Source organism: Rhinopithecus bieti, unplaced genomic scaffold (genome assembly GCF_001698545.2).
Source record: "Rhinopithecus bieti isolate Rb0 unplaced genomic scaffold, ASM169854v2 scaffold_35536, whole genome shotgun sequence".
NCBI classification, from domain to species: domain Eukaryota; kingdom Metazoa; phylum Chordata; class Mammalia; order Primates; family Cercopithecidae; genus Rhinopithecus; species Rhinopithecus bieti.
Genome location: NW_016814959.1, coordinates 44,845 through 56,576, shown reverse-complemented (window position 1 = coordinate 56,576; position 11,732 = coordinate 44,845). Strand labels below are relative to the sequence as shown.

At 37.8% G+C, this 11,732-nt stretch overlaps 1 protein-coding gene across 1 annotated transcript; it reads right to left on the bottom strand.

Annotated features, from left to right (window-relative positions):
• Positions 1–41: 41 nt before the first annotated feature.
• Positions 42–11,217, bottom strand: ARG1 (arginase 1). Its single transcript, XM_017852795.1, has 8 exons — positions 11,022–11,217; positions 7,662–7,734; positions 5,087–5,261; positions 2,965–3,124; positions 1,650–1,744; positions 1,216–1,320; positions 882–1,018; positions 42–631 (listed from the first exon to the last, which is right to left on the bottom strand). Exons 1-8 carry the CDS (start codon positions 11,076–11,078, stop codon positions 465–467), a joined length of 969 nt encoding a protein of 322 aa, XP_017708284.1. The 5' UTR covers positions 11,079–11,217; the 3' UTR covers positions 42–464.
• Positions 11,218–11,732: the final 515 nt, after the last annotated feature.

Sequence of the window (11,732 nt, the reverse complement as noted above, 5' to 3'; positions counted from 1 at the left end):
AAAAAAAAAAAAAAAAAAAGAAGTATGTAGACACAATACAATCTTGTTTTAAAGAGTTTATTATAAAAAAAATCACATCTTTAGAACGACATGGACACATAGTACCTTTCCAGATGGGGTAGCTTTGTCTCCTGGTTCTAGGAGTCTCACTCTATGTATGGGGTCTTATGTAAATGTGCTTATTTTTAATGCCAGCAAATTTTTAATTGGAAATCAATGTATGCTTCTCTTTCTAAGGATAAGTCTTTTGTCAAGTTAGAAAATACAAGCTTTTAAATTTTGAGAAAGTTAGAATTTCCACATCTTGAATTTTACACCAAGAGGGAATTTGTAGAGTTTTATACTAATTGGAAAACATTTTCTGAAAGAACAAATTTTTAGGAAGACAACTCTATGCTTAAGTAGATGATTAGATTTCTAATTATGCCATTAGCTATGAGATTTATATCGGATGTTTCCCACATTTACTTAGGTGGGTTAAGGTAGTCAATAGGCTTGTGATTACCCTCCCGAGCAACTCCAAAACAAGCCAAGGTTATTGCTACTGCTGTGTTCACTGTTCGGGTTACTTCTTCTGGTGTCTTCCCCAGGGATGGGTTCACTTCCATTATATCTAATCCTGAGAGTAGCCCTACAACAACAAAATGTAATACTGTAATTTATAAAATAGTTGACATTTTGAAATTAGTACAGACAGACTTGAAAGATTATCCACTAACAGAAAAAGGTAGTAACCAATGGAAAACACTTTAGTTATTGCATCATGTGATTGATGGACATTCTGTAAGTGTCAACTGGGACTTGTTTTCAGGTCAAGGAGGTATAAATATGTATTAGTCAAGTGTACACTTGCTTCTCTATTCCCTCAGATTGTTAACTACCTGTTTTGTAGATTTCTTCCGTGATGTAGAGACCTTCTCTGTATGACAGACCTCCCACGACTGGTGTGCCAGTAGCTGGTGTGAAAGATGGGTCCAGTCCATCAACATCAAAACTCAGATGAATTGGCCTTTTCTTTCTTTTAAAAAGTGGGAAAGGATTTCAGTTTAAGATTGATGGCTTCACATTTCATCGATAAATATATCTGTTACCTTGCTTTATAAAAAGTAGCAACCCATTATTTCACATAAAGACTTTATTAATAACTTACATTGGTTAATGTCAGTACCAACCTTTTATGTTACACACACATGTGCACGCACAAAAGAATCTTACCTTCCTAGTAGATAACTGAGTGTTTCTTCCATCACTTTGCCAATTCCCAGTCTGTCCACTTCAGTCATTGAAAAGTATTTAATGCCTAGAGTTTTCAAAATGTAGCTAAAAAAGAGAAATTAAGATAATTAATAAGGCTGACTGTGCCTGCCTGTCTCCTTTTAAGGGAAATATCAATATAGTAAAATATATAAAATATTTAGGTTCTGTGAACCTAACTCAATATAGTTTTATTTGTATTTTAACAGCAAGTCAATTGAGATTTAATTGCCTGGATACATATGTATGTACATGTATATAAATATGTGTGTGTGGGTGTGTATGTGTGTATGTGTCTTGATGTTTAATTTTCTCTCATAGATTTGGTCAGTAAAGCACATCTAGCACACAAAGGGATGAAAATGAAGGCAAATCACATCAAGGAATAAGCTTACTGTTCCCCAGGGTCCACGTCTCTCAAGCCAATATACACAATATCCTTGGCAGATATGCAGGGCGTCACCCAGGAGAATCCTGGCACATCGGGAATCTAAAATTGCAATGTTTTCACTTGGTTATGTGTGATTCTCTTGAACAAATCCTACATTCAAAGGTAAAGACACTTATTGGATTGCAAATATCTTACATTTAGAATATAAATATAGAAGAAATCGTGTAAAAATTATACACAATTAAGAAGGGGATATGTGCTTCCCCTTGATTGCTTTGACTTTGCCTTGAACCACTTGGCATTTACCTACTTTGTGCCCCATTCCTGCTGGGCCCTTCTTTCCCAGGGCTTCTCTATAAAGAAATGAGTGTGCTCCCATTACTTTGGTAGCTTCCTTCTTTACTTCCCTTTCTCGGTAAGTCCTTAATCCAGAGGATGGCCTAGAGCAGCTGAGGGAAATTTGTGACCTGTCCTTTGGTTATTCTTCACATCATAATATGATGATATCTGCTTTGTCCTGGAGCCACGTTTAGTTTTTCCCATGTGCTAGGTAGATACTTTGCAAGTTTATAAACCCATCCCTTGGTCATTAGTTCAAAAGACATTATTTCTGAGCATTTAACATAAGGAGGTTTTAACCTCTTGTATCATCATAAGGACAAAATATTATATCAATAAAAACTTTATTGATACACTATGGCATATCAACAAAAGTTAATAGCTATAATATTAAATCTTAATCTGACATTTTATTTTCCATCTTTCAGAAAAGAAGTTTCTAGGGAGCAGGGAGATAGTTCTTTCTCTTATGATTTAGACAGGTTCTTCTCCCAGTAAATACATTAGTTCATAAACCATTGTATCTGAAACTTTAAAATTTCTCTTTTGAAAAGACTCTTTATGATATAGAAGGACTACTCGGTAAGAATGCAGGACTGTGTGGCATGTAGTGGAAAGAGGAAGGAATGAGGAGACCTGGTGCTAACCCTTGCTTCACTATAGGCTTGGCATATATCTTGGGCAAGTTGGTTAACCTCTGAACCTCCACTGACCTGTTTATAAATGATTACTCTCTGCCCCACTTACTAAAAGGATAGTTTAAGAATTATCAGAGAAAATATATATTAAGTCAGTTTGCAAGGCAGAGATAGAGAGCCTCACTGCCTTTTATCAACCAACCCTTTGCTTACTGGCTGCAGAGAAAATGACTTGAGATTACACCAAGAATAAGGTAACATGGAGTTTCTCATTTCCCTTCCACCTCCTGAATGTCTCCTAAAAAGTATTCTTTCGCACTAGAGTACCAACCAGTCTTTTACCTTTCCTTTTAGTTCCTTCAGGAGGAAAGATACAGGTTGTCCATGCAAGTTCCCACTTGTGGTTGTCAGTGGAGTGTTGATATCAGTGTGGGCATCCACCCAGATGACTCCGAGATCAGGGTGGACGCTGGCATGGCCAGAGATGCTTCCAATTGCCAAACTTTTGGGGGAGAAATTTTGTGTGAACATCAGGTTTGCAGTGTCACTACATACATCATATTATTCACTCACTTAATGCTCCTGCTTGGTTTTCCCTTAAGTCAGAGTGTCTGATATTTCTGATAGGTTCTAAATTGGAGATGCCAATCAGTTGTAACAACAGAGAAAGCATCACTTACACTTAGTGCTTACTAACTAGTTATATTTACATCGATTGCATTACTAAAAAAAATTGTGATTTTTTTCCCCAAAATCCACCTTGTAAGAATTACACAGATTAGAGCTTAGCCAAAAAATAAATGAGTATAAAAACACTAGCTACACAAGAAATTCCTTAGCATAAGACACTGTTCAATTCTCAAAGTTAAATTTGGATCATTTTCTGCACACTGATCTCTCTTGGGAAATACTTAATTCTCTCAAGTGAAGTATGACAAAGTCCTTCAATTTTTTAAAAAATCCAGCTCTTTTATAATTTGGGAGCATCACTCAGAAGTTCTTACATGTTCTTACTCAGAAGTTCTTCAGCCAGCGTATGGCGTGTGTGTTCACTCATTCTATTCAATGCATCTAGTTACCCACTGAACCAGGAACAAAGTTCATCCCAAATACTTCAAGCTCCAGACATTTTGCTGGAATGGAAGACATAAATGATATCTTGCACAGAAGTTAAAAGTTAGGATGTATTAGGTTGGTGTAAAAGTATTGCAGTTTTGCCATTTGAAAACTGCAATTACTTTTGCACCAAGCTAATACTATACAATGCCTGTATTCTCTCATTTGTGAATGTTTAAGTATCACTCAGAGAATCATTAGCTTTTAGATTCTCGAAGTGAAAGCAATCATGCCTTCATGTTCAGGTATGGATTATTCAATGTAACGTTTGTTTTCCCTTCAGGTTTCTTGTCTTTTGCCATGTGCCATTCTTCAGATTTCCATTTACAAATTTCTCCACTTACAAAAGAAAACGAGCCTCGGTTTCCCAATTGCAGTTTTGATACAGAGGCCCTGGTAACAGTGTGGCTTTAGAAGAGGAAGCCGAGGAGGCCTGAAGTCACTGAGCTCAAGAGCCATAGAAGTGTTTCTGGTTTTAGATCTAATCAGGCCTCTCTGGGAAAATTATCCTAGGCCTTGAGAGTAAATATTTAAAAAGGCTCATGCACAAAAATGGTCTTTGTCACATTATTTGTAATGGTGAAAATTACAATGTAACCTGAATATGTGACGATATGTACATATATAGCGATGTAACCCCTTGATGAAAAATCATGCAGCAACTAAAAAACTGATGCTTATGATGCTTATGCACATCCCATGAAGCAACAAGGAAATTTGCACTGTAGAGTGAGAACACAACATAGACATCTGTCTCTTACACATGCACACACACACACACACACACACACACACACACTTGTTAAACAAAGTCATCATGTACAAGGGAAGAAAAGATGCCATGAAAGAAATGTACCAGATTTTCAATTCTGGTTGAAATGGTTGCTAGAGAAGTACGATTACCACATTTTTTTTTTCTTGTGTGTGTGTCTGATGCTTTCAAAACTGTTATAATCATTATTTTATAATGAAAAACACACACTTTGAAATTGTTGACCTATATGAGTTGTATATATTTTCAGCAATTAAGAACAAATAAGCTATGAATTGCCTCAGGTACTTATTTAGAAATGTAAGCTTGTGATGAATGTTTAGATGAAATCCATTCATATTTCATACATTTTCTGCGGTACTAGGTCAAAATACAGATATTGTAAGACTTCAAATTGAGCTAAGTCTGTTTCTATAATAAAGTTAGTAACCTATAAAATTTTTTAAAGGCAGAAAATTTGATATAAAATATAGGTCAATGCTTTTCCATCTATATTTCTATATTTTCTCTCTTCTTCTGGCCTTGGTTACATTTCCTTTGTGCCAGACTCCCATAGACACAGTTATTCAACAAGACCTGTGGTCTCCACCCAGCACCAGGCTGATTCTTCCATTCTTCTTGACTTCTGCCACCTTGCCAGCCAGCTGCTCATTCGCTTTTCCAACAGACCTTGGATTCTTCACAATTTGAAAGGGACTGTCATTAGGAATGTCAGCAAAGGACAGGTCCCCATAGTCCTTCACATCACACTCTAAAATTAAAAGTTTTTAGTTACTAAATTAAAAAGTAGATTACAAATCAGTCTATGTAGGATGATCCCAATTATATAAAATAGGCATATATTCACAAGTATAAGCAAACGAAAACCCTGAAAGGTCTGTAAATCCCAGGAAGGTAGACCCATGTCTGCTTTTGCTTGATATCATGTTATCAGTACCACACACTGGTGCAGCTGTATACCAGGCTCTCAGTAAACACTTCTTGAATCCATCCAGTTAGACTAGACACCAAAATATAACTGATAATCTTCTGGCTTGGGCTTAATAGGGAATGTCACGGTCTCTGTCTCTGTCTCTCTGTCTCTCTCTGCTTATGTACTTTTTACGTTTCTATAGTAAGCATGCTTCATTTTGATAAAAAATATATCTATCTATATATATATATATGTATTCTTAGAAAATTTGGAAAGCACTGGTATATTTTCATCTGGATACACACACACACACACAAAATATCCATTGAACCTGCCTCATAGTGGTATTATCATAAATAAATAAGAATATGTGAATACGTGCTTAGCACTAAACCTAACACTTTGGAAGCTTAGGAAATAAAGCTTTTTAGTTTTCTTTTTAGTAAGGAAAATTGCAGGTAACCCCAGATTCCTAAGGACTGAGTGTGCTCCCTAAAAGGCCTTGAATTAGGCTTGAAAGGTAGAGAGTTTCGTGTAAAACTGTGATATGGAATCAGTTCAGTGTTCTGAACTAACTGGCCATTAAATATGGTATTTGTTACATGTGTGTCTGAATCTGATTTAGTAATGCCTAGAAAAAGAAATTTCACCTGCTGTAACACATGACCAAATTATGCTTGTCAGTTAACGGACAAGTCCATTTACCCAAGCATTCTGTTCTCAGCTGGGTGTCTGTATTTGTCTTTTTTTTTTTTTTTTTTTTTTAAGATTTACAAGGTGTAATTCTTGTTCACTAAAACTCACTGATTTTAAGTGTGCAGGTCAATGAGTTTGAAAAAAATCTAGTCTTGAAACCACCACCACAATCAAGATTTAAAACATTTCCATTCTCCCTCAAATTCCATCCTGCCCTTTTAGAGGTAATTCTTGCCCCCAACCCCAAGAACTGCTGATCTGCTTTCTTTTGCTATGCTTTTGTCTTTCCAGAATGTCGTATCAATGGAATCATATATGTGTAGTCTTTTGTGTCTTAGCCTGCTGTTTTTCAGATCCACCATGTTCTTGCCTGTGTCTGCAGTCCATTCCTTTTTATTTTTTTTCTGGAGATGGAGTCTCGCTCCGTCACCCATGCTGGAGTACAGTGGCGCAATCTTGGCTCACTGCAACCTCCGCCTCCCAGGTTCAAGCAGTTCTCCTGCCTCAGCCTCCTGAGTAGCTGGGACTACAGGTGCATGCCACCATGCCCGGCTAATTTTTTGTAGAGATGGGGTTTCACCGTGTTGCCCAGGCTGGTCTCGAACTCCTGAGCTCAGACAGTCCGCCCACCTTGGCTTCCCAAAGTGGTAGGATTACAGGCCTGAGCCACTGCGCCCAGCCAGTCCATTCCTTCTTATTGTTGAGTACTATCTCAATGCATGGATGTGACACTTTTTGTTTAACCATCTACCAGTTGATGGGCATTTTGCTGTTTCCATTTTTTGGTTATTATAAATGTTGCTGCCCCCAAACATTCAAGTACAAATCTCTTACCCAAGAGAAGTGAAAACTTGCGCTTGAATGTTTGTAGTTGTACTTCTCTGCACCCAGAAGTAGAACTGCTGGGTCAAAATGTAAATAATATGTTTACCTAAGAAACTGCCCACCTACTTTCAAAGTGGCTGTATTATTTGCATTCCCATCAGAAATATATGAGGGTTCTAGTTGCTCCACATCCTGACCAACACTTTATCAGCATTTTATATGTAAAGATAACAGATAATTGAGCCTATACTTTAAAAATATATGTAAATTGACATTTGCATGCTTATGCATATGTATATATATACACACTGCGCAAACACTAGGCACTATTGTTATTATCATTATTACTGTTTTATTTTATTTTATTTCACAAATGGGGTCCTCTTGCTAGTAGCATACTTCCTGCTGCACCTTGCTTTCCATTTGCTGTTTCCCCGGCTCCCCTACCATCCACCCCAACCCCGTTCCTGCACACGCAATTTCTCTTATACTGTAGTTTGGCTGGAAAGACAAAATATCTGAGTGAGGGTGTACATCAGCAATTCCTGAGCATTCTCCCCATGCCCTGCTGTTTTTGTAGAATGTGTTTCTCAGGTTATAGCCAGTACTGCAATTCTGGTGTAAATATTCCAGACACACTCCAGGTTCACAGGGGCCTGCTCCTTCCTTCAGAGTGGGGAGGAAATCAGGCTGATCGTTTTTCAATTTAAAAATTACCTTGTTCTTCAAGTTTCTCAAGCAGACCAGCCTTTCTCAATACTGTAGGGCCTTCCTCCACCCCTCCTCGTGGCTGAACAATTAAAAAATAAAGTACTTCAGACATTATCATGACCATCAGATGCTCACAGCAGGAACCCTTTTCATTATTTAATCAGTTGAACTGTAACTATCATTTTTTGAGTTCCTACAGAGCCAGGCATTTACATCATCTCTTTTAATCTTCACAGCAAGGTAGACTGAATGACTCTTATGCCAAATAGAAAGAACTAGAATCACAAAGGTTATATGGTTTTCAGACTGGCACACAGCTAATAAGTGGCAGAGCCTGTGTTCATATTCAGGTCTTTGGATTCCAAAACCTGCATCCCCTCTTCCCGTCAACCCATGTTATCAACATAGTGAGCACATAGTTTGTGCAAAAGCAGTCTGGTAGATGAGATCCAATAATGAAAAAGCTTTTGACTTTGAGTCCCTCATAAGCTGATAGGAGATATGGGCACTTAACCCAAATTACAGTACATAGCTGCTTCAATGACGACATAAAATGTAGTAACAAAAGCAGGATGCCCTTAATACTATTGGGAACAGGGTGTGTCAGTAAAGGCTACAAGAAATAAATACTGTTTAAGCTGAGTCTTGCGACATGAGTAGGTAGTTAGGAAAACAAGACAGAGTGACGGAGAAACTCTGCAAACCAAGGGAACAATTGGGCAAAAGTATCGAAAGAGTGTGACATGAAAGAGGCCTACCTGCATGTACTCACAGCAGTAAGCTAGAGCTCTTGGGGAGAAAGCAGGCAACAGAAAAAGTCATCACCTGGGAGCTGAAAACTACAAACAAAGACCAACCCACTAATTTCAAGTTTTGGCCTGCTTAAACAGCAGATGGGAAGTTCTACCCTTGCCGTTTTGACATTAGGGAAGCTAACACTCTTCCTCCAAGGGACAAGTCTTCCTCAGCCCCCTGAACAATTAGAGGTCTAAAGGCACAGTTCTTTTCTGAATCTTTCTGATTTTAATTTCTGACGAGCTTTTAGATGCAGAAAATGATTACATGTTGTCAGATGAGACAATGTGTTAAAAGACACGTGTGTCTATCTTTCGGATTGGGGCTGTGGCATCAAAGCAAGCAAATATGTCTTCCCCATTCAAAGGAACAGAAGACTTGCCCTGGGTGCCAGGCAAATCCTTTATGTCAAATTTCCTGTCCCTAGCAGCAAGGTGCCCACCCTCTCTCCTCTGCCTGACACATTTTGCTTCTTTACTACCTTTTTGCTTGACACGCCTCCCTCTCCCCAGTCAAGTAGACACAATTTCTCCTTCTTTCAACCCCAATAGGGTGCTGCTTGGTTCATGTTTTGCCTTTAGTTTTGAGACTGTTTTTGTCTTCTCCTCATTGTTAGATTTCAGTCCAGTTTGCTTTACATTTGGGGCCTATATTTTGTACTGTAGAGCTGATATATAGTAGATACTCAATCCTCAGTTTGATAAAACTCATTGGTTTTTTTACCCTTCTCCCTTTCAGACTTTAGAACAAAGCTCATAGACCCCTTAGTTGACACTATATTTGCTATAACACAGCCATTACATTTTCTAGCATTCATTTTTATTTGTTTTATTCAAATGGCTTCTCATGATTGGGCTTTCCTCTTGCTTGCTCTATCTGCCCACTTTGGAAATTGCTTTGTCAGCTCCACTGACTTTCTAAGCTGGGCCCAATCCCTAAATGGCCACAAGTATAAAGTCACCTTTGGAGTTGAATAGTCTGAAGAGACATCAGTGCAAATCAAGGGCAAAGGCATTGGAATCAGATTATCTGGTCAAGGCTGTGTGACGTTGAGCACATTACCAAACCTCTCTGAGCCTTTTTTTAACCCAACTGTAAGGTAAAAATAATACCTACTTTATTGTTTGTTCACTGCCTTGCAAGCCTTTCAACGAGGTGAGACAGGGATGAAGCCCTTTCTCAGACTCAACATTTTAGTCATCTGCCCTCTAATCCTTTCCTTTTGACTACCTGTCAAACCTGTAACTCCTTTAGGTGAGGACAAATACTTACATCTTGGCCATTTTATCCTCTCTATGACTTAGTGTAAAAAAATCTCTCTCTCTTAGTCCTTACAATCGTGAAACAATGAACTCCATTCTCATGACCATGTTTTAATGGGAGAAGGGTGGTAGAAGGAGGAGACTTGCTTCCCTTTTGTCAATTTTTTAAATTATATACTTATTATAACCTGTTCAAGAGTAGGTGAGAACAGTGTGGATTTTAAAAGGAACACTTCTGTGTCAGCAAAATGTCCCTGTGTTTGGGAGAGACTTTTGGAGGATTTCCAGGAGAAGCAAAGTAGTATTTACTGACAGTTCAAATGCTGTTTGGGCCTCTAACCTCTGGCCTCTCTCAATTTGTTTTGCAGTAAAAAGTCAGAGTACACAGCAAGGGTTCCAAATTAAAAGGAAGCAAAACGCTGCCCAGATTCTGAGAAACCTGGAGAAAATCAACCTTAGCAGTTTCAACTCACACATTGTCTCGTTTGATTTTGTTCTTTGTTTTTTATCTTCTTTGAGCACAGATGTGTGTTGAAGTCTATGGTGTTCTGTCATCACACTCTCTTTACTAGAATAAGTGTGCCCAGGCAGAAAAAAAAAGTGTATTCAGATGTTGTTGGCATGTGTGGATTCACAGCTGGTGGCTCTAAGGAAGTCTGGGAGTTTCATAAATCCATTAAAATCCTTTTAGAGTTGCCAAACTGCAGTAGGATTTTCTTACTTTTTTTGTTCTTTTTTCCCCTTCCAAGTGAGGCACATAAAGGGTTCTACCTAGACCATGAATGAACAGTTTCATAGAATCATTAAAACCCTAACATAACATGAATTATTCACAAAGTTGCATGAAACAATAATATTTCGGTTATCCAAATCATAAGAAGTCTGAAGGTTACCACTAAACTACTAAATTTTTCTAGGCATTAATTACGTAACTAAACAAATGTATTTCTTAAAATTCTCTCTTCCTATACATACACACAGTAACATCAAAAACAAGAGCAACTAAACCTAAATGACTAGCTACAATGCAGAAATAGTCCATTTCAATTCAAAGAAAAATATTTTCTCCTAAAAAATATGAGAAAACATTCTGTAGGTTCAAATGAATTTAGCTCTAGCTGAGATCAGGAGCCACAAGAATAAGTGGGTATGTGAGTATAATTATACAATGTTGGAAAATGGTGAGAGGACTTTAAAATATAGATTGTATCAGAAAACTGAACGAACTAGACAATAACACCTTACAAATTTTGAAGTCCAAAATTTTCAACTAAATTCCAGGAATTCAAAGAAAGACTTTTTTCCTTACCTGTCCCTTTGAGAAAGGAGCTCCGATAATCCCTATGGTTCTGGACTTAGCACTCATGCTCTGACACTTCTCTTTGCTGCACTTGAGCTCTCCAGTCAGTCAACCCTCAATGACAGAGGGCACATCTTTTTTTCCATTTATACTTGGGTTGAATAAATAACTTTTATTCTAATGAGGACAGCTGGCTCCACCCACTAAACCAAAGAATGACAGAGTCAACAGTCTTGCAATTTTTCATACATGGAGTAACTATAATTCCTCTGAGTCTAGGTCTCTAATTAAGTGACAATTATTCATGTTCTTACTTCACACTCTTTTTAAAAAGCCAGCCAGATGACATTAACCTAGACTTAGACAATTGACAAGTTTCACAACTACGAAAGAAGTCCTATTGTTCTGGCTCAGCGAACTCAGGGCAAGGAACTTTCCTCCTCCAGATCTCTGAAGACCTCCGTGTAGAAGAAGGGCCAGGCTTGGCAAGATTGTCTATCACATCCCTTCCAGCCCTAATATCCTGAGTTAAGATTTCACACATGAGGTTAAACGATTAATCCATGAGACACATTTCATAAACCTTTAGGGTACACTATCATAAAGAATATATAACTTCCTTTTTTAAAATTATTACTTTAAAAAATTAGTTACTTGATTGGTAACCCAGAGAGGTTACCATTTTTGAAATATGGTGTATAGGAAAATAATTGTGGAATC

Excerpts from the sequence above, each read along its gene's own strand:
- ARG1 (XM_017852795.1), bottom strand. The coding sequence starts at position 11,078 with ATGAGTGCTAAGTCCAGAACCATAGGGATTATCGGAGCTCCTTTCTCA. Across the intron at positions 3,125-5,086 it reads GTGCTGGGTGGAGACCACAG|TTTGGCAATTGGAAGCATCT; the intron begins GTCTTGTTGAAT and ends CTCCCCCAAAAG. Across the intron at positions 1,321-1,649 it reads GACGTGGACCCTGGGGAACA|CTACATTTTGAAAACTCTAG; the intron begins GTAAGCTTATTC and ends TCTCTTTTTTAG.